We start from the raw sequence: 24,589 nt of genomic DNA, 5'->3' as shown, positions 1-24,589 counted from the left end.
ACTTACTTGAAATAATTATATTTACTTGATAATTACTTGAAAATATAATAATAAACGATTATTATTACGTACTTTAGCTACTAAGAAATTCAAGATAATATATTCAAAATAATACGATTACGTCTGGAGATTATTTCGATTACACGAACTTTATAACAACATTACGTTGGGGATAAAGGCAAATGACAAAGTGTAGGAGAATAATATAACTTGGTAGAAGCTGATACAAGTTCTCATAAAACTTTTTTGCTCTTTATGCGGTGAAGGATCGGGATAATATTGGTTTGAAGTTATTTCTTAACCTTGAAAGGTGTCGTACATTAATCATATGATGATTTCCTTTGTTTTTATTTTTAACCCTTAATATTGAAACCAAGAATTAATATATTATATTAATATTAATATTAATATTCAATACACAATCTAGAGACCACGTATAAATAGAGCATAATTTTAAACATAATATTACCAATTTAAATGTTTATGTTTTCTGAAAAATCAATGCTTTTGATTTTCTTTAACTTATTACTACTTCACCAATTTTAAAATTATTTATCTCGTACATAAACGAAAATCTCTTAAGATTACCAAAACCAGAAAAACACGTAACAACAAACGACATTAATAAATTAACTCGACATATTACAGCGACTCGTGCAATTTTTTGCGCGCACAAATTTTTCAACGACTGCCGTAACTTTTCCCTTTGATATGTAAATACGTCATCAAACGGAGCGACGTTTGCGTTTGAAATTTTTATACAGTGGCACTTCACATTCGCTAGTCACGTGTCATATAAACGGAAGCCTGCAAGGAGTATTCTGGATTTAAAAGATCTTTGTATTATTATTTTCAAAGATACATTTCTTCAAGGGCCCTCGCCACTAATGGCAGCGTTGGACGAGTAGAGGCAATCACGATAGTGTAGAAGGCCTGAATGTCTATGTTCCGCCGTCATTGTAGATAATTTATATATGTATATAAGATTATTATTTATTCGTACGCCGTAATGACCGCAAACATTGATGATCATTTGTTGGACCAACGCTGCCAAGTCTGTAAAGGGGCCATCACAGATTCACACACACACACACCCGGATTGAAAGTTCAAATTTAGCCTATTTCAATTTAGCATCGTGTTATTCCGCTAGTGAAAGAATATTTTAAATCATGTTCATGTCTTTTTTACAAACAAAATAAAGAAGAAGATAAAATAATAAAAGAAACAAACCAGTACAATAATAAGGATTGCTTTTTCCCAATGAATCACTGATTTAATCAAGATACAGATCAAAAGCTCTGATTGATAACGGATTTACATTTCATCGTTTTTATCTTGCATTGAGCGTAACTAGATTAAGGGCGTTTGTCCACTACAAGGAATTTTACGGTCCGGCATTCCGATTTTTTACGGTCCGGTATGGCACGCCATTAATCTACCTATATACTAGCTTGTGCACTATACGTAATTTTACTGTCCGACATTTTACTTTTCCCTATTCCGGATGGTTTTTTGTGTCTACGAGCCGCTGTAGGTATAATTGTTTTCGAATGCCCACTTGCTTGGATTTTACTGTTTTTACTGCATATGCCAATTAAAAGCAAGCTCTTGTTTTACTTTCTTTTAGTTGGCAATGAGATTTGAGAAGTCGGTATTGTTATTTTATATACATTGACCAAGCATTGACCTATAATTATTATCTAAGTAAGTGTTGGTAAGTTAAAGTTCAAGTGGGAATAGATTTAGCTCCTCGTCACCGATTAAAATAAATAAGTGAAACACGCATTTTAAATCTCTTACGGAACTTTACTTTTTATTATAACGAAGTAATATAATATTTCACCTTCTATATTTTTTACTCGTTTCTTGTAAAATGCAAAAACAATCATTTATGATAGCATTATACCGCCAAACTTCCTTGAACTGTACCGCACTGATCCGAGTAAAGACGGACAGGTGCACAAGCAATTCATCGGTTTTTTCATGCCACACCGGACCGTAAAAAATCGGAATGCCGGACAGTAAAATTCCTTGTGGTGCACAAGCGCCCTAATTGTTTTGTAAACAAGCGATAACTTGTTTGATGAAAATTATTTTTTTGTTATATAAAAAAGTTTTTATTCAATCATCGGAGCTATTTTAAAGTGTAAGAGATAGGTTAAAAAGTTAATAGCTTTAAAACTTTATCCACACAATAGACAATAGACAATTGAATAAATTATGTCGTTATTAGCTTTTTACCTTCCCCTAACGGATTGACTAATGGTGGAAATCTTATAGATATATTATATTTCAAGTCTAAAAAAACAATAGAGGTATGGTTCTTCCAAGAAGACACAACAAAGTCAAGTCGTAAACACATTTAACCAATTTCGCACCACAATCGACAACAACGTAGAATCCGTTTTACGCTCACATAAAATCTACGTTTCTTATTCAATTTGCATCTTTGTTATAATACTATTTGGGAACAAACATCGATTTTGAGCCGTGTCTTGCCTGACCCAGTTGCTTTGACCGTACAAATTGGATGCTAGAAGTAACTGATAGAGATACTAAAAGCGAGTTTCGGATAATTGAATAATTTACTCGGATGTCAAAGATGCAAAAACGTCGTAAAGCTTTGAAGATGATGTGCCGATACATTTTATGTATCATTTGAAATAAAAGAAAAGATTACAATGCAAAAATATAAGGAAAATAACCTTTATTAAAGAGGTAATGAGCCATGAAACCAGAACAATATATATTTCATTTATTTCATATTCATGAAACAGAATATATTGCAACAGTTACTCATTCATAAATTTATTGCAAATTAAAAGACAAATATCTCATACAAGCAAAGTGCGATACACAGAACCTTCCTTCCAAGAAGCAGAAGTCCTACTATCTTTAAATTACGTAACGTGCAATGATCGCAGAAAGTAGGACAATATTTTGATAAGAGATAGCACTCTAAGCGGGAATAAACGTTTTTATAAGCGCCGCCGTTGCTTCACTTTGTCGACAATATTTTTCTTGACTAGCTCAAAGTTTTCTTAAGCTAGTAACGCTTTTAAACTAGTTCCTTGCGTAAAGTACTGAAGCTTTACTCATTTCAATTATAAACAGATTTGTTTTAAATTTCATGGTTAAATAACATTTATTGTTTCTAAGGATTCAGCTGTTTGTAAATGTAGATTCACTTGCTTGTCTCTACTTTTACTGCATTGCAACAAGATTATAAAACACAAATCATTTTATCTGTTTAGTAGCTGTGATGTACCAAACAAACACATTATTTATATCATAAAATTTTAATACTCATTTGTGAAGCTTATTAAAACGCGAAAGATTGTAAGCTTGTAAAAATGTATGTTTCACGTAAAAATGGCCGATCGGATCGTTATTACATCTGTACAGAGATAGATTACGCAAGTTTCAGTTTGTATAACATATAATTCGCTATCATATATTGCATCCTAAATCCTAATTCTAAATTTCTAGCCATATATTGTGTGATACACAGCGCGGCGTCAATACACGTCAATAACTTTCGTGCTTGAGCTCTCAAATCGATAAAAAAATTCAATTAAGCGCTAGTCAATACAAAGACCAGCTGCTCCAAGTGGCATACCTGATCTGACCTACTGTTTTTATAACCTAGAACTATCGGCCCATAAAATTTAACAACAACCAATATACAGGAATAAAACGTTTTAATACCAGTAGATTTTTATTGGAAATGCATTCCGCGCGAGCTGATAGTCGTAATGGGTATTGCTTTTAGAATTATATTTCATGAAGTGAAGTTGTATTTAAGTTCTCTATCTGAGAAGAAGAACTGATAAAGGTTATTCTTTATTGAGTTGTACGGGAGTATGGTACATTGAAGAGTCAGTAATTTTAATAGAGCTACAATATGGTATGATGAGATGCTGTCATTTTATTTGTTTCTAAAAATTCTGAAATACAGAAACCTTAAACATTATTAGGATTTAATTAATCTTGTTACAATTCGAAATTAACAATGCAAATTGCAAATTGTAACAAATGTGTTCGCACTGTGATAAGCAGAGCGAATTTACACTAAAAAGTACATTAGTCAAATACATACAGAACATTATTCCGTTGTCAAGACAAATGGTTTATTTAAAACCGACTACATCGCGAATGTAAATCCAAAAAGATAGCATAAAGTATTTGGAGAGAATACAAATTAGCCCAGTTTTGTAAGAAATGGCGCTAGTACACGGTATTACGATTTTCAGCGGCAGTGCAGACGTGATTGCTTAAAAACAGATTATAATTTACTTGTTAAAAGTGAAGTCCCGTGTCCCCGTAGTGGGGTAAGGGGCAGATGCATTATTCATACATCTGTTTCACTGATCGATTTTCTTTAGGGACAAGTAGGTGATCAGCCTTCTGTGTCCTGCCAGACCGAGACATTTTTTTTTTCTTCGTCTCCACCGGGAATCGAACCCAGGACCCCTCGGTTCTACGCTCACGCGTCAACCACTGTACCAAGGAGGCGGTCTACTAATTTACTTGTTAAGACTACGCTAATGTTGTTACGGTATAGGTACAATAATTTTATTTATGTCTTAACTTCGAGAAAAGTTTCAATATTGTGTCGTTGTGTGTCGAAACTTCTGGAATCACTGAATCATTTGAAGCATTATTTTATTTGGAGAGTACACAGTAAAAGTCAGTCATTCGGAGAATCTATACGTCTTGAAATAGATATTAAGTTTGTACTAAGTATTTCCTTCATTTGTCGGGAGAACTGCTTAAATCTTGGCCTAAAGTTCAACTTTTTAGCGAATAGTTCACAAAAACATATATTAAAACACAATCTTCGACTATGTATTGTGTTTCACTAACTAATACATTCTTATATATAAAAATGAATAGCAAAATGTGTTGGTAAGCGCATAACTCGAGAACGGCTGAACCGATTTCGATAATTCTTTTTTTATTATATTCCTTAAAGTACGAGGATGGTTCTTATGTAGAGAAAACGCAAACATGTAGCACGGGCGAAGCCGGGGTGGACCCGTTAGTACATTATACAATTAAACGCTAAGCTATTTTTGTTTGGTCTGCATTTGCGCATTATAATAACAAATCTAAACGTTTCATTACGCTATAAACATTTTATTACCTTACCAACATAAATATTAACCAGCTTACTACATTTAAAGCTAACAATGCCACGAACTCGAAAGCACTCCGTCATCAAAACTTTTGATACATTCCAAATGAAAACAAGACAAATTTCAGCCATTAAGATACTCGGATTTACGAAAGCAAACGCGAATAACAATTTGGCATAATGGAAAATTTACATCAGAATTCATTAAATCGAGAAATTTCTTATCATTAAGCAGTACTTACTGTTTCGTTGGAATCGTTGTAGTATTGCCATTAATATAAAAGCTATATATAACAGTTTGAATGTAATGCTTAGTTGTATTTAAATACTGAAACGGCGTTTATAATTGTTTAGTTCTTATCTAGGGGGTAATTATTAATATGTTTTTATCTTCATCACCAAATTACCTCTCTCATTCAAAACGTTATATTATTATGTAATAGATTTCCGCCCACATAGTTCCCGTTCCCGTGGGATTTCCGGGATAAAACCTATCCTATGTGTTAATCCAAGTTACCCTCTAGATGTGTGCTAAATTTCATTGTAATCGGTTCAGTAGTATTTGCGTGAAAGAGTAACAAACACACATATCCTCACAATCTTTCGCATTTATAATATTAGTAGGATAGTATTATATTATCTGTGGTTCTATTACGTATAACATTGCAAAGCTTTGTGTTGTAAAAAGTAAATTATCAGATATCGAACATAAAATTGTGGATATATTGTTTATCCACATTATGTTTATATCAGTCATCTACCTGTTATCGTTTTTAATGTGTAATTTAATGTTTGTTATGAGGTGATGGATTTCACTGGTTTTAAAACGTTATATTGACCGCCTCCTTGGTACAGTGGTTGACGCGTGAGCGTAGTACCTACCGAGGGGTCCTGGGTTCGATTCCCGGTGGAGACGAAAAAAAATGTCTCGGTCTGGCAGGACACAGAAGGCTGATCACCTTCTTGTCTCTAAAGAAAATCAATCAGTGAAACAGATGTATAATGCATCTGCTCCTTACCCCACTAGGGGACACGGGACTTCACACAACGTTATATTAGACGAAAAATTATCTTACAAAGTTAATAAAACGTGAACTAAGTTGTTAATTCTTTTCATTCATTACATTCAAAATTTGGAGTATTTTTAATTTTCCGGTTCAAAGAATTATCCAACCTTACGGGTTGTAAAATATCTTTCACTACCAATAAGATAATATTCTTAGGTTAAGAGAAATATTAATTACGAAATATATAGCGTTATATATTTCTTGTTGCAATGAAATGGTTTTAACAAAATAAATGTGTTGGTAATTGTAGTTTTCGGGGCACGAAGGAATGGAAGAAATGTAGCAAGTTATCAGAGTTGAGTTACCATGAGCAATTACTAAGCGAAATGGAATTTTCTGTTCTATACATTTTTACGTAATTGCGAATTCGACTTCTTTCATTTAAGAATTCGTATTTTTGTTGGTGTTTTTTATGAACCATTAGTATCGACTTAGGATTTCCTTTTATATATTTACGATTATTATTAAACACATAAATTCAAAAACCAAATAAAATTATTGATACGCCAAAAAACGCATCATCATATTAATTTGAAATATGGTCGTCTCATATCAATAATATGATGTATGGGTATAATCAATATTTACTAGCCCGAAGCAACCACATAGCGTCTATATCGTTTGTGCCACTACAGATACGAGAGGGCCTTGACATGGTACAATAATCAAAAATACATACAAGCTTGTGCAAGCAAAACGCTCTGGTAGTAATAATAAGTTTTTATGGGCCGAGTTATATTAGTTATATGAGTACTATAGTCTAGATAACCGCCTATTATTAAGATCATAACGCTCATTCACAATCGTAATCAGAGATTTTATTTAATGATAAATTAATGAACTTTGTTTTGTTTCAGATTGTGCGATAAGAATACGTAGCGGTCATTCAGGGCGCGTCCACTCCGGCCACTTGCCCCGGACGCACGGGTGCCTGCTCACCTTCCCCCCCGTCCCACCCCGCAATGCCCTTCTCGTAGAACTGCACAAGCTCAACGTCCCCTGCTCTTCGGGGTACGTCCGGTTCACCCCCACCTCGCCGATGCTCTGCGGCAAGCTAGAACAGATCCCGCTCCAATCCAGGAGATATCTTTATCAGTCTTCGTCCAAAAACCCAGAAGTTGAACTCCACGGGCGACCCACGTTCGCCGCGATCTACCGTCTCGTCGACCACTGTCACGACGTTCTTCTGACGGCTAGAAACGGCTCGTTCGACGTCGGCCCGGCTGTGAAACTTCTATGTTCCTACAATATCCACTTGCCATACGGGAACCGTGTGGCCCTCCGCCTACAGATGGGCACGAAACCGGAGAACGCAAATTCGAATGTCATTCACGAAGAGTCGCAAACATTCTGCAAAGGGATGGAATTAGTTCTCCAAGATGGCGATTCTAGGTGGAAGCATTGTTCACGCCCCGGGGATCCTTTGAGGAGCGTTCAAATAATCTCCGAGGGGAATTCGATAAGATTGAACGTCACTATACTTGGAAAAAGAAATGCTTCCGCGATGTGGATGAAAGTGTGGTGGATGGATAAGCCAGTTGAAGATATTGTAGGTCATTGCGACTATGGATGGGTAATATCTGGGGATTTTTGTATAACTGCAGTAAGGGAAATGAAGAAAACTTGGAGGCAAGCTGAAGCCGAATGCGTCAAACAAGGTGGACACCTGGCCAGTCTGTCGAATGAGCACCAGCAACAGGTTTTGGACCAAGTTTTAACAAATATGTAAGTTTAAACACTATTCCATTAAATAGCTCTTTACTTTATTGTCACAATGATGTTAAGTACCTACAACGTTCATTTAACTCTAAAATTTCTTAGAATTTTGTCTTTATACGTATTTATAAAACAACAAAGGTATTAATTATTATTACACTGAAATTTATTTGCTGTGACTGAAGTAACATGAACACTATTATAAATGTTAGTGGATAATTAGAAATGTACCTACACCATTGTCGTTCACTGCCACGCCTGTTTTCCATATGACAATAACATTTAATTCCATTAAAAATGTTACCGACACTCTACTCGACCAAAGATCACTATACGAAGTTAAATATACACTCAAATAATTCTACCATAGTAAACCGAGCAATTCAGTCCACATAAACTTCAACGCATAGTAAACTATATCATTAAAAAAGCAATCACACGAAACAAATTGTACCCTACCCGCGTAAATTAATATCGTCGTATTTGCATTTATTCGAATGAAGTTTATATTGAATATTTAAACGTTTTCACTAACATAAAACAGATGAAATTCGTCTCACGTTCGCTTAATATCCTTTGACACATTCTGCTTTAACTGCATTTAAACCTCTTCCATCATTCTGGCTGTACAAAACAACTTAGAAACATCTGCGTGTTTTAAATAAACTAGCATAATATTATGTATTAATACTAAAAGGGTACTTTAATTTTAAAATGACTGCTGACTGCAGAATTTGCATTATTGAGTCGCGCATTAATATAGGTACAGATTACCGACATAAAGTTAGAACTTGATATCATTTTCTAGTCCGATTTTTTTCTATTTTTTAAATTATATAATTTGAATACGCAGATAAAATAATTGCATTTTAAGATATTATCTGTACCTAATTATTTTTTATATATGGCATTATAAAACCTTCTTAGAAACGAAAAAAAATAACATTTGAATACTGGCACATAACAATTCCATTCGAATTTAAAAAAAGAATAAAAAAATGCGAGGGAATTTTTATTTCGGTGTGCTTGATTTGGTAACATTAATGTTATTTAATTAAAGATATTTTAAAAATTTAATCGTTTTTTCTAGTAAATATTATAAACTATTTGGTTTGTTAATTTTTTATTGTAAATTCCGTGTTTAATGAAGATGTAAGATGTAAGTGAGATTTTTTATTGGAATACCTACATGAGTATATTGTTTTGCATATTATTGAATTTACAACGTGTGTGATTAAAATTATACATTACACATAATTATTATAAGGAATATTTTCAATTATTTTTACATAATCTTAGTACTTCGACAATATATATTTTTTCTATAATTTGTTCCATTGTTTCGCCGCCTTCTTTTTAGTACAGTTTCGGAAGTATATGTATACCTATATATATATATATATATATATATATATATATTTGTTTAAAAACTATTTCTTAATATTCCTTTTATTATTTAAATAGACCTGGAGCTGGTGTAGACGACGTTTATTGGATCGGGGCCACGGATGCGGTACAAGAGGGTGAATTTCGATGGTCGGATGGACTTCCATTTTCTTTTGCGCGTAAGTTTTTATATATTTATAAATAATGATAGCGACGCCCCCCGCGAATAATCCGGTAATCGTAAAAGTGAAAATGTTCAGGAAAAATAAAAAACCATTTTTCCTTAATAACTCCATTAAACAAAAAGTATCAGAGACTTTTAATATCGCATATGGAAGCTAATTTTTTCAGCTATCTGGTTATTTCAACAAAATTTAAGTAGTCCCAAGGGCTTCGTTATAATTTAGCTGGATGCATTTTACTATACTAGTGTAGGTCAAGCTCTGGTCAGTAATGTCACTTACGATATTGTTCGTGTAAATTTATATTTTCGACGGCAACAGTAATATCTTGTTGCGCTAATATTCGTGTTATTTGTTTTGTATACTGAACATTTGTAAAAATCTATTATTTGGTTATTCGATTGTTTAACAGTAACGTACATTTTATTGTTATAACTATTACTGTTTATTCGAATAGTTTACTTAAGTATTATTTGATGATTATTATAGTATATTTTATGAAATACAGGACATTTTAGTAAATGAAACAACTTTGGATTGTTTCACAAAACACGATAGTTATTATTATTATAAAAAATAGACACTGCACTGAAGACACGACTATTACACATGATTACATAATCATGAAAATTATACTATGGTCCTATTACAGTTAAAAATTTAATCAGAATCCTCATCAGAACCTCACAGAATGCGAATCTACCGTGACCAGTCAGTACTTGTGTGGTGTGGTGTGTGATGTCTTTTTCCCGACTACCTTCTATGCAGCAGCAGCGCTTGGGAAAAAGAGCTTCGTGACTCCGGCCGTTCCTCCTACATCGTATCTCCTATCCCATTCGCTGATCGTAGCCAGTCTCAAAATACGCTTGACGAATGAAACAGGATACAGATCGTAATCCGGTTTCCTCCTCAACCCCAGAGCGGCCTCCTTGGCTAACTCGTCTGCCCGTTCGTTCCCCGCCCTGCGTGCGCCTTAATCCAAAACAGGGAGACCTCCCGCCTCTGCAATGCAGCTTTTCGGAGGGCCGCCCGTGTTTGTACAGTCAGGGGATGAGGGGAACTCAGGGTAACCACCTGGAGCGCCGATCTGGAGTCAATAAGGACACCGACCTTTGCCGCTCCACTCTTGCAGGCTATGTCTACTGCTCTTTTGAGCGCTAGGAGCTCAGCCTGATAGACGGTACAATACGGTGGCAACGCAAGCTTAATGGCCTTTGTCTCGGTATCACCTTTCCATACGGAAAAGGCGGCTCCGACTCGACCCTCAATCTTGCTGCCGTCCGTATAGACCCTGTGGACGTGGCTGTTAACCACGTCAGCATAGGTGTCCTCATTTATCAAGCCGAGCCCCAGCTCTACCTGCTCTGCCGAATGTGGGTCCTCAATCGCAAGAGCCATTCGTTCCTGTCCCTCAACACCGCCGGGTGCGACACACCCCTCTTGATCTCATAAAGCCTCGAAGCTTCGAGTATCCTGAGGTCAAGAGGGAGAATCCCAGCCAACAGCATCGCAGAGTTCAGGGAGACAGTCCAATATGCTCTGCAGATCTTCTGGGCAAAACCCCGTTGAACGGTGTTAAGCCTCTTTTGGACCCCCATCTTTTCCGTAGTGGGTGCCCACGCTGCTGATGCATACAAGATAGTCGGTTCTATAACTGCGATATATATAGTCTTAACTTCTTGGGAGTAAAGCCCCCAATTTACTCTAGCTGCTCTTGCTAATAGCTTATAACGGGCGATTGCCTTTTTGCAAACGCTCCCGACGTTTCGGTCAATATCAGGCCGCCATCAATAGTAAGGCTCAGTATCTTAATACTTTCGAAATATTGGATGTCCACACTCCCCATTACAAGTCGTGGCATGTCAAATTTTAATTTTCGTGTCGAGAGCAGGACACATGTCTTGTGTGGTGTGAATTTTTGTTTATTTCTGACACCCCATTCGTCAATTTTCCTCAATGTGCAGTTTGTCTTCGTCTCTACTTCTAAAGCAGTATCTCCATCAAACACTAGCACAATGTCGTCGGCAAAAGCCTGACAAAACACATCCATCTCCTCTAACATCCACAGCAGAGGATCCAGCAAGAGGACCCACAGGAGCGGCCCACCTATGGAACCCTGCACGCACCCCTTGTTGGTCTCTCTACTCACTTCACACCCGCAGGTATGCGGGGGACAAGAGGTGTGAAAGTTAGGTAACTTTCACACCTCTTCCACTCAGGTATCTGCTGATCACCCGCCTTACGTTCCCCGGACACCCAACTTCGGCCAACCGCACCTTTATGACTGGCCACCAGGCGCTGTCGAAGGCTCCCTTTATGTCCAGAAATACCACAACAGAAATCTTCTTCTCCTCCCTCTTATTTCTGATGTGGCCCACCAGTATATAGAGGGCGTCCTCGGTGCTCCTCTGTGGCATGAAGCCATACTGATGGGGGCTTATAATTGTAGGCAGCAGGTAGAACCTGAGTCGGACGACCAGCATCTAATGAAGATGAAGATGAAGGTTTCGATGTGGTCTATTCTGATGCCTGCCTCGTTTATCTATCAAACTTTCATCTCTTTTAATTTTTCTAAGGCCGTGTAAATCATTTGCTCAGTAATAGAAAGTGTTTATACCTTGCATAATACCTTACATACCAATACCTTGCATACTTGCACTCCATAATGAATGTATCTGGAAATCGATTTCTTAATAAAACCCCGAATAAGCCTGTACTAGCACTTACTTAAATAATGTAGAAAACTATTTACCTGAATAATATCGTAACAATGTTTACTGTCGAAGCATATTGATATTATTTTTCGTAAAGATCTAAAACCATATTATTCGTTTAAAATACATTTTAATGTTATTTTATGGAATATACGCGTAATTTTTCATATCTTCGTAAATAAAGATAGAAAAATTCTGAAAAAAATTTACATGGTGTATTTTAACTTCTAGATGCCGAAAAACGCATAACATGAAAAACCCCGTAATAGGTCATTACCGGATTATTCGCGGGGGGCGTCGATAGGTACTAGTAATTGTAATTTTTTGTGTGTTTGTTCATGTATCACGTCGTAACGGATATTCGTACTATCTTAGACAGAGTGTGTTTAATATAGATATAGGGTAAAATATTAATATGTGAAGGACTAACAAAGATAAGACTATTGATTATAAATTATTTCTTTTTTTTATCTTTAACTTAAAAACCAATTGTAGTGAAATAATATGCATTGTATGCCCTATATCACTAAGGGACATGAGTCTTCATTTCTTATTAAGAAGTTTTATCAATTCTCTCGTATAAAATACGTTGAAAATGTAATGTATCTATATGAAAATCTGTAATCTAATTGAAGATAGTCTAGACAGCTTTTAATATATTAATTGGTCGAAACGTTTACAATTTGATAATCAAGGTTCCACTGTCCAGAGCTATCGATACTCTTAAAAAAATTAAATAGGGTCAGAATTGAATCGGGGCCGCCAATAAATATCTATCTAGGCAATAGCGAATAATTTGAAATACGTACCAAAGGGTAGATGATAAACTTAAAAGCTTTTTTATTCATGCAAATGTTTGATACAAACAAAGAATAATTTATTAAGGTCAAATCAAAAATGGTGTTCGTATAAACGATTAGTATAGTACCTAGTAATTTAATAGTTATTTTCCACGTTACTGAAAAATCGTGAACATCATCACCATCGTCATCATCAGCCCATATACGTTCCCACTGCTGGGACACAGGCCTCCTAACTCAAACTCAAATATTTATTTATTCAATTTATAGACTTCTTTTAGAAGCACTTTCGAATCGTCATTACATATTTTTAACATTTACCACCGATTCGGAAAGCTGTATCTATGGAGAAGAACCGGCAAGAAACTCCATAGTTGCTGTTTCAAAATCATGTCAATATTAAGTACATTATATTATGTAACTTATATTTAACTATATACTATACATGATAATAATATGCCAAAGAACTGTCCTGTGGTTCTTACGCGACAACCCTCCATGGATTTTCATCTTCCATGTATTCCTTAACGCTCTCTGAACTAATACATTTTTTACATATTTTTTTTTAAATTTAGCACTACTAAACTCTTTAATACAATGAGGAATTCTGTTGTAAAAAAACCTATGAGGGTATCATGAACATACTAATTATTAAATAAATCACGTTATAATCCATTAGAAAGTCCTGTCTAATTTTTACTTTTACTTTGCTTTGTGATAGCTTTTAATTAATTAACACTATCTCTATATTAATTAAACATCTTGTCAAATAAAACAGTATTTAAGATAAGTGCCATAAATCTTCAGCCTACATTACAGTCGCCGTTATGTCTAGACGTAAACAGGTCTTACTAGAACACTAGTTCCATTTAGTGAATGGTAAAATGGTTCTTTAGCATTATTATTATGATACATGTAGTTGGATATAATCACAATATAAAATTAATGAAATTGTCATATTGACATGATTTTAAAAGAGCAGATTATGGAGTTTCTCGCCGGTTCTTCCCCGTAGATACTGCTTTCCGAATCGAAATGTTAAAACTGTAGACTGTTGTGACGATTCAAAAGTCCTTCTAGAAGAAGTCTAATGGAATAAATAAATTTTTGAGTTTGAGTAACATTTCTGTAAGTGCTAGTGCTAATTGGAAATTTGATTGCTAATTCGAATTCAATTTTTTGATTCCCGTTTCTCGTGAATTCCAATTACTAGTAGTGTAATTGAAAGGTTTTTAAAACACTTCTGAAAATTCCGGCAATGCTAGCACGCTATTATTACCGCAATTATTGATATTATACAGAACGTGTTGCAAAACATTTTCTTTGTTGATATGTGTTTCATAATATTATATGTATAATGTAGATCGCGGAAGAATTCTAACCAATACCCGCGGCCCCATCATTAAAGCGGCTCGACGGAACACAGTAGGGTTTTAGTCGGTAAGAATCCGACATAACCCACGGCCACGGCCCCTTCCCCGGAGGCCGTGGGTATCTAGATGTCCCCACTTAAAAAAAAAGTGTCGTACGTATATTTGTAAAAACAAAATTGCTTTGAAATCCGTAGGTAGTAGGTTCCATTAACAACATCGGCATGAAAAGGATTCCATTAACGTATAAACGATTATTCCTATTACTTAGTAAATCTGTTTTCAAAAACATTCCCAAATGTTAATTCGGATTTAAAATACGTTTTCCTTAAGCCGATGTAACCATAATAAACAATGTAAAAATAAATTAAAATACAAATTGTTTTGCTATGTTAGGCGTGGGAATTCGAAAATTTCCATATTTAAATAGAAATAACATGAAAAATAATATTATCTTTGATTGATTTTTATGAATTTCCATAACAAATAAGTTTTACCATCATACTAAGCCTACCCTTCTACCCTTTACTGGCTACTAGTTATTATTCTGTGCCTTTACATGAAAATCGGCCAATAGCCTCTTATGTCAATTTTCGTCACCAATTCACCCCTTTCAAATTTTATTTTCTCTTCAAAAAGCTCAACCTATGACCTTCTCGGCCAAAGAGAAATTAACGCTTACCTACCTATATATTAAATTTTTCGCACAGACCTCTCCCTTATCCCTTCTAACCAGGTTTCGAGTATTGAGTAATGTATTTTAAGCATTTCGCCCTCTATTTACTATATAAACTATCCAATTATCCATGCTGAATGTTACTATATGATTGTTATGTTCTGTCTCTAATTTTTATATTATGTTTAAAGCTATAAGTAGTAATAAGTAGTCACGAAAGAAGCATTAGCAACTTAGACATTACAACAACAAACAGAGCAATACTTTATGACATCTGCACCCATACCTAGTTTCAATACTTTCAACACTACGCAAACCACTTCTATATCACCATAGCGATCACAATTTACATAGCCATGAGCGATTCAAGGCCAACAAAACATTCACTCACTGAGTGTGTTTGCTCGAACTTGAGACAACGCAGCCATTAATGTCACCTGGGTAAATATGCCTAGGTATACACGTCTAGAACGGCATAGTTTATGTCCCTGATAAGGCTACAAACGATCAGGAATGGGGTTTATTGAGAATCAATGACAGTTGAACAAGGCTATGAATATAATCATTTTGTATGATATCTAAATATTGTTGTATATTTTAATAGGGATAGATGTACCTAAACAAGGAATTCATCATACGATTTTATGCATTAATGGGTGTGTACGGGCCTATTCCGTACTTGTATATAATTAATTAATATAAAATAAAAGAATTATTAAAATATAAAGAACTTGTATTAAACGGAATCTTGTAATAAAATGGATGGATGAGTCACGCGACGTCGACGATGAACTGATTTGAATATAATATAAAGTTTAAAATATTGGAAACAATTTGAGTTTCGCAATATGCCAGCAAAGCGCCTTATTGCACTTTGGACGTGCTTGCTCGTACAGGGTGAGAAAAATATGTTTTTTTGATTGAGTTCTATTGTTAGGTCCAATCTGTGTACAATAAGCTGTGTATTGTTAGAGCACATAACATATTTTAAATACTTCCTAGTTGCTTAATTCTAAACAATATATACGTACAATACCTCAAGCATATCGATACAATATATTAGATATATTACTTATAGCTATATAATAATACCGCAGTCCGCAAGTTTTGCCACGTGCCGAAACATTCCTAGCTAAAGGAATGCAGGGTTGGATCTTATACCAGGTTTCATTTCATTCCATTTATTACACGTTAATTTTTCCGCTAAAATATTTTATTCTCGAATCAGTATTAAGTAACGTTTTAACTAACATTTTGTATAAATAATGACATTATTATCCATAAAAATGTATACAGTTCTATCCCAAAAATAACTTGGAAATGTTTCCAAATACTCTTGGTTTGTTATAAAGACGCTGTATTTATTGCAAATATATTGCCGGCTTGAGAAAAGCCGCGCGTTTCTCTCGCGATTTATTACTTACAGAGGTTTCCTGTTATTCTAATTCATTATAGACAATCCAGATAGGATTGTTGGAAGTGTAAAAGATATCTTAGCTATAAAACAGATTTATCGTGAGGCGGAATAGAATATGAATTGTAATAAAACATTGAGAAGTAATTTTCATAGACCCTCCTAATAAATGCAATTAACATGCGTAAAAATAAATAACTTGGTTTCAAAAAATATGAATAAATTTTGAAAGTCATGTTGATATAGACTGTGTAGTAATTTTGGAGATTTAGCGGATCGAACACAAAAAAATTATAATAATGTTGAACTACGTATGAAAAAGTTATGATTCTTACATTTTAAAGGTCAATGAATTCACGAAGATATCAAACAATCAGCCGTTAAATACCTCAAGTAATTGCCATTACGATGACGAGCTATAAAACTTGTTAATATTAAGTTAATATTTTGAATACATTACTCGTACGTGTGAACCCTTCTCACTGCGGTCGCCACTAACTTGTTGAATGTCGTCAAGTTGAACTTGGCTAACTTTATGGTAATGCTTGCTTGACTTTAAGGGCATGGGGACTCAGATTATAATTGCTGATTATAAATTGTATTATGTGCCTGTCAAGGTGATTTATATCTGGACGCAAAGGACCAGTTCAAATGGGAAATTAATATAAACTTGCTAAACACACAATAATGACGACAGTTTATGGGTTACGCTTTCTCTTTAGATAATAAATCACTAAACATTTTAAAGACACATGATTTATAAACACTACATGGTCTATATATTTTTATCTTGCAAAAATTACGAGCGTAAGAAAAATGTGTCTTTTTCAAGAAAGCCTAAGTAAAAAATATTAGACAATGTTAATAAGGTCATCGTGCAGTCAAATTATATATAAAACTAATCCGTTTATAATTGCTTTTAGTATTTTTTGTGTCAATTAAAATTGGATAAGTAAAGGTCTTCTAAAGTAGGTCTAGTTTATTTATTTACTTGCTATATTTTTATAAAAAATCGGGCAAACTAACTGGTGGGTCATCCGGTAGCGTGCGATCATCACAACCCATGACCCTTCACAAGAATCTTTGTAAAGGTGTTGCTGGTCTTTTAAATATTACATACTAGTTGAAGAATGCTTTTCAATCACCAGATTGGTTCCCCGGTTGGAGGAAGCATGCCAGTCAGCCAAACGACGATGGTACATCAGGACAGGATTGCGTGGAAGTTCGACGTGAAATGCCGCCCCGCCCCGCGCATCCTACCTTTATGTGGAACGATAGAAGCTGCAGGGAAAGGAACTACTTCGTGTGTGAACGGCCTGGGAAGAATGGTGAGTGGTTTGTAATAGAAGTAATGTTATAAATAACTAGGTAAAATAACTTCGTTGTTATATGAAGGTAATTTTTGTTTACAAACTGTAATACTAACTTTGAACCTAGAAAGAATTTCACAAGGTCACCCCAAAATACGTTTACGCAAAAATAACGAACGATCATCATGCTTTTTATGTTTGAAATAAATAAGTACTATATACTAGTTTTTGCCTGCAACATCGCCAGCACAGTTTAAAAGAAATAAATGCATATGCGAATGAAATATTACACCGCAATAAAAATAGCAGCATCTATAGTATATTCCTAGGGCAGGCGGAAATTCGTACAATGACACGAAGTATTATTTTATCATCAAAATAAAACTATACCTATCGCTCTTCATACACTACTTTATCGTTTACGTAGCGTACCGCTTTTCATGGTACAAGGTGAGGTGAGCGACGCGGTCGTTCAGAGATAACAAACTTGTTTTGACTACTTGTTTTAATTAACTGTGAATTATTTACTTAAAGTAAATATAATTCATTAATTTCATAAGATGTTACTAAAATATTTATTATTATTTTTATTATAAAACACTTAAGTTAGAACTTAAGGCTTTTACATGCGCTAATAACCTTGACCATACTTGACGGATCTCAAACCTCTCCCGCTGCACCTTCTTTTTTCCTCGCATTTTGTATTTAAAAAGATACTAATCAGTGAAACAAAATATCCTCGTCAGGGACTGTTGTGTAACTGATAATTTATTAAACATAAAATTTTCAGAGCTCTAAGTCAGCAGGTTACGAAGTTTATAGAGTATTTGCGGAAAAATCGATGACCACGGCACATTTTTTTTCTAGAAATCTATTAACTTTGGAAAAAATTCCTCGCGAGCAATTAAAGATCAAAGACCATCCTATTTTATATATTTTTTTCGGTATTGTGCTTTATGTTGTACCAGACTTTATAGAGGTTGAACATAGTCGAAATTGCCGGGTAACGCCTTAAGAGCAGAAGTGGTCTAACATTGTTTTGTTTTTGTAAATTGTGTCATACCTACAGCTTACTGCAAAGTAAGTTAGATATAATCAAGTCAAAGTCAAAGTGTTATGTAATGTTGGTTACTGAAATAAACATTTTCACTTTCACCCTTTAATAATGTTCTCAGGTTACACAAAGGTTGGTTACCCCTGTTAGGTCATTGTACGAATTTCCGCCTGCCCTAGGAACATACTATAGCCTCTAACTATCTCCAGCAACAAAAACCATAGCATAAAATATTTCTCATGTGATGTAAAAAAAAACTAATATACGAATAAACAAACACATTTTCGCATATTTTATAAAATTAGCAAGTTTGTTGGCACGTTTCGCATGAAAAAGTTGTCATTTGGGAACTAAAGCGTATTTAATTATTTCCAAGAATCGAGTGTATTTTATAATCATTGTTATTACCGTTAACGCATGCAAATGGCATTTTAATATTATTACTTATACTAATGGACTTTAAATAAAATGATATTATGTTTTGATCAAAATGAGTTTTAGTTGTTCTATAGAAACTAATTATCAAGTTAATTTTTCCGTACGTAAATTAAATATGAATTTTAATTAGCAATGAGCGTAAATTTTAATTAAATTTAAAATTGAGCGAAGTTTGTGTTGAACAAAACTTTGTTATAATTAGATTATTCTATATTATTAATTCATCTACAATCACTTAAATAATGAAACAATTTATCGACTGTCTTAATGTTCTCCGATAAAAGCTTTACAACATCCATATTTCAAGAGCTTTTCGATGGATGAGTGACATCAGATACAAATACATAACAGAAAAAAACATAATCTTAAAGACCATATCTTCCTTTTTATTATAAAAATGAGAGGTTGGTTTTTAAGTCATGTTTATTTCTATAGAAAGAGCTATCACGCGACCATCAAAGTATCAAGTAAAACCGGAACTAAAGCTACACTTAAAAGCTATATAAAATCGTCACTTCGAATTAACGAGCGTTTCCAGGCGTGTCTTCAATCATGGAGTGGACAATTACTCCAACCATCAATACAGAACTATTGATTGTAGCCGTAAAGTGCAGTGTTCTAATCACAGGCGCTCGTTAAACGTTTATACGGATGTAATCTTAGGATGAATCTGAAATAAATGATTATTATTATTTTGTCCTCGATTCTAAAATTGTTTCTTGTAATCTAACTCTATACGTAATCGAGTTCATTGGTTTCTTGGAAGAATTCACTGAAAATAAAACTACGAGGGAATCTACTGAATATTAGAGTCAAATTCTCGATATTTATTCGCATTCGGGAGCCATTATCATTTATTATTGAGCCATTTCATAGCCTACGAAATATTAAATAGTAATAAAGTTAATATCGATGTAGGTATCGAATAAAAAGAAATTGTAGGTGCCTAGTTACAGAGCGGATAAATAAAAGGGTGAAAAAGTCATACCAACGTATAATTTAGTGTCCCTCAACTCTGACTCCGGGGTTTCACCCCTCACCTTCATTGTAAAGGGTAGCTGGAAGGTTCACTTGATAATTATCATCTGAAGTTTACCAACACTATGTTATCGTATACATCAAGTTAACTTTTAGATCTGTTTTCCGTTCATGTGACTGAAAATTTAGTTTAATAAATAAACAAATAGGTACCTTCCTTCAATTCTTAGTGCTCAATGTAAGCATTTCTCATTCAGAATAAAATTTACTACATTCCTGTCAAATAAAATAACCCAACCACATGAGCAATATTCTAATAACGTGTTAATAAATATAAAAGAGCCTCAGACACTCACGAAGTACTAAAACTACCCTTCAATATTCCCGTAACCACCTCCGAGTACATGAAACACGCTCAAATGGCTATTACACCGAGACGATAAAGGGTTACCGATGAGCTGTCACCTGGCCGTGACGTCACGTAGCCCGGCTCACGTGCTGGACGTGATGACCCTTGCAAGCTGCATCTTGAATGCCAACGATTCAATTGTGCCCACAACAAATGTAGTTACGGAGTAGTTCGTAGCAGATTAAATTAGCATCTAACTGCTACGGTTTCGTAGAGCTATTTCGTAGCAGTCTACGAAAGTTAAATCCTAAATATAATCTTAAGCTGCCATAAAGGGAATGTTAATAAGGCTTGAATTTCAGTAGCTTCGCATTACTTTTTCATTCCGTGTAATTAAGCTTGGTAGTTTAAATTTGACCTGTCGCTTACACAGAAGCATTTGCTTTGCAGTCGATGCATCTTTAAAATACTATGATTCTTTGATATTGTATAAATTGCTGTAAGCGATAAGGTTGCCTTTGTATTTTTATTCTGTCTTTATTTTTATGCAGTTTCTCTTTAATGGTATCAGTATACAAAACTGTAACCTTTCCTCACATTCTACTGTAAGAGCTTGCGCTTTGAAAGGACTAAGTGTGATTAGATTTAAGCTTTAAATTTCAATTTAAAAATAGAACTTACTTAATAATGTTTCCTTACAAAATTTTATTCATAAAGCAAAGTTCCAAGTTTACACGTTTTACGAAATATTGTAAATTATAATTTGACTGCATAGTGCATACACAGAAGTCACTTTTTTAAATAAATAAATACCCAAGGTAGTAATAACGGCCAAACTTTGCCCATTCGTTGTATTATTTAACCTCCGTGCCTTTTAGAGACTTTAAAGTAAAACATTCAACTTTTCTAAACTAATATAATATATGATGTAGCATGCACGGTTCAAAGTTCATAACAGATCCCTTAAGGTATTTTGTTTTTATTTATTTACTGCCTGTTCCGCTGAACTTCCTTATTTTATGAGTGAAAGTTACGATATTCTAAAAAATCATTAATTTGTTAAATTTATACAAAGAAAACATAACAGTAATTATTTACTATTCATAATCCATCCAAATTAAATATTGGTAGGTAATCACATTTTTTCTAAAAAATCCTACCAGAAGTATTTCAGAAGTAGGTATTCACACCCATTTGAAAGGTAACGTAAATGTTGAAAAGGTATTGTTCACAACAAGCAAACGCGATAATGTCATCTATTTATACGTTTTCTCATTTTCATAAACCCAATTTTATAGAAAAATATGTAAAACAAAATACGCTTTGCCTTGAAAAACTTCACACCTTATTAGTATAACTCACTCATTATATTACATTGTTATTTATGCATGTTTTTCTTCCACATTTCCCCGGAGTACTAGAATTCTCTTGTCTGACGTGAAACAGTTTTCCACTCAAAGTACGGTGAATGCGTCGCACAAAACAATACTGGTAAAAGATAGGTGGTTTTAAATGCTCTGCTTTCCATTCAAAAGGCGCAGGAAGTCGTTATACCTACCGACCATGTGTCACCCACATGTGCGGTGACCATGGGTTTTGTTTAAATCTGAAAGGTGAATTTTTATTCAATTGTTTTGAATGCATTGATTATGTATGTCAGTTTTTCATTAACAATCTAAAAATCCTTTTTTATCTGCTTAACTCATCAACACACATCAATATAAAAAAACAGTCAAAAGTATATTATCTAAGATGTAAGACTGCATTCATTTTATAAGTACCTACACTCGCTTTACTACAGCTTCGATCGTGTAACAATAACATAAATAGAAGCCTATTTACGCTTCTCCAATCCAATCTACCTGTTCACCTTTTACTGTTGTCAAGTGATTATATTATATATTATATCCTTCCAATCAAACTTCTGCAATTATCAAGATTAATGAAACTAGCAATAATGACAACTAAACAAGATTGTATAGTCCTTCTAAATAATAATATAATGTCCAATTATTTCATAAAATCATATACACCCTGTCACGTAGTCGACCTACTTGTAGTTCACTATTGTCATGCATCAAATGACACTCTCTATGGCACATTAGGGAGGTAGAGAATATTTTAGTTTATGCCATTTATTTTTTACAAACTTTTGCTGAGCTCGTTCTTTGTTTTTAGAAGTTTAAATTATGGTGGTTTCATGACAATACTGAATTAAGTATTATTGTTTTTTATATATTATAACGTAAATTTTTGTTACTTTTTGATAGAGTTTTTTTTACAGAAGCTGTACTAATTCTGATACAATAATTCATTTATTTTTCTATACAAATACTATTCATGCTACTGAGCTGAATTGAATGACGGTTGAATGAATTCCCAGATATATGGAAAGCATTGATATATCCAACAACTGTAAGTCTGTCAATACTGTCACTCAGAGATATAAGTATGAATAACGAACGTCGTGCTTTAGAGGTTATTGAAGCTTTGTTTCTCTATAAAATAACGTATATTCATTTAAATGCACAAAAATTGTGTAAAATACTTCTAACATATTTCACCGTTTCCTATTTATTTCTTTAATTTAATTAAGCAAAGCAAGCATTCTCTATGTTTCTGGCAATATGCCTACACTAAAGGATATTTACGCAGTACAAAACGTCCTAAGCTACTAAGCTATGACCATTTCGTGACCGCACTGTGCACCAGTTTTTTACTCCTCCATTACCGATAAATTTTCAAAGTGCATGTTCAAAGAATTTTCATTGCTTCACTATTTGTATTCGCTGCCGGCTTCAATTGTTTCTCGGAATAAAAAGTGAAATATGTATGACTTTCTCGATCTGAAATTCGTCTGTGAAAAATTTTCGTTGATTGGGTGTTGGTTGTTCGATTTAATTGACAAAAAAATTAGATTTTTTATTATAGCTTTCTTAAATGTCTAGACAATTTTTTATGATTTTTTCACGGTGCTAAGTATATTGCTTGCAAAACACCGTTTGCAAGGTCAGATAATTAGGTACGTGCATCCCCGTTTTCCCCGTTCCCGCAAGAATTTCGGGAAATCCTATCTTAGCGGATGCCTACGTCCTAACATCTACAGCCCAATGGCTGAAATTTGGCATGCAGGTAGATGTATTGTAGACGTATTGACGTCCAGTGGTTTGGGCTGTGCGTTGATAGATCACTATATCAGTCACCTTTGAGTTTTATATATATAGATTCCTAAATTATCTAACTTCTGTTTGCTTCTTCCTTCTATCGTTCTATTTGATTAGTATCAATATGACTGAAAAAGTGTAAAAAATAAAATGATATCAAATAGCACAGTAAAAAACATTCATAGCAAGTTGAAAATACTCATTTTTATCATCGTAGAATAATCAATCAGCACAAAAGAAAATGAGTTGTTAATTCTACCGACATATTATCGATTAATTTAATTTTTCTAGGCAATACAAACTGCCTGAAGCTTATACAATGAAATATTAATTGAAAACACTAAGTAGGTCAATTAGGATGTACCTAGAATAGATGCCTTGCATACCTATACCTCAATTAGGTTACTTATATATTAATTACATGAATAGCTTAGAACAGAAAGGATTAATTATTTAGTACAATACGCTATAAGTATATAAGTCATTGTATTGAACTGTAAATGTGGTATAAGTATCTATTATATTGTTAGTAAGTCAAAAAATGGTGGTAAATGTTAAAAATACTATGTAATGACGATTCGAAAGTGCTACTAAATAGTAGTCTAATTGAATAAATGAATGTTTGAGTTTGAGTTTGAAAATAATTACTGTAATAGCCTTTAACAAGTCGATTTTCCTTTGTCGTCACCATAACAAAAATCTTCTCTCGCAATGTTGAAGAATAATTTCAAAACATTATCATACCCTATCTTTTTCACTATAACCATTAGAAATAGGCCACAAAAAATATATTCATTCTATAAAAAATACAATAACTTCGAAAACATTCTCTA

At 34.0% G+C, this 24,589-nt stretch overlaps 1 protein-coding gene across 1 annotated transcript in view; it reads left to right on the top strand.

Moving 5' to 3' along the window:
* Positions 1-24,589, top strand: part of LOC149903771 (uncharacterized) — a 149,526-nt gene that overhangs the window by 85,720 nt on the left and 39,217 nt on the right. Inside the window, exons 4-6 of the mRNA XM_090108180.1 lie at positions 7,063-7,930; positions 9,386-9,486; positions 17,612-17,791. Coding sequence (XP_089964306.1) covers positions 7,063-7,930; positions 9,386-9,486; positions 17,612-17,791 — 1,149 coding nt within the window. The remainder of the gene's footprint in view (positions 1-7,062; positions 7,931-9,385; positions 9,487-17,611; positions 17,792-24,589) is intronic.

Source organism: Colias eurytheme, chromosome 12 (genome assembly GCF_061535395.1).
Source record: "Colias eurytheme isolate Ceu_HAF_F1 chromosome 12, ilColEury1 Martin Lab GWU primary, whole genome shotgun sequence".
NCBI lineage: Eukaryota > Metazoa > Arthropoda > Insecta > Lepidoptera > Pieridae > Colias > Colias eurytheme.
This window is presented reverse-complemented; position numbering and strand designations above follow the sequence as displayed.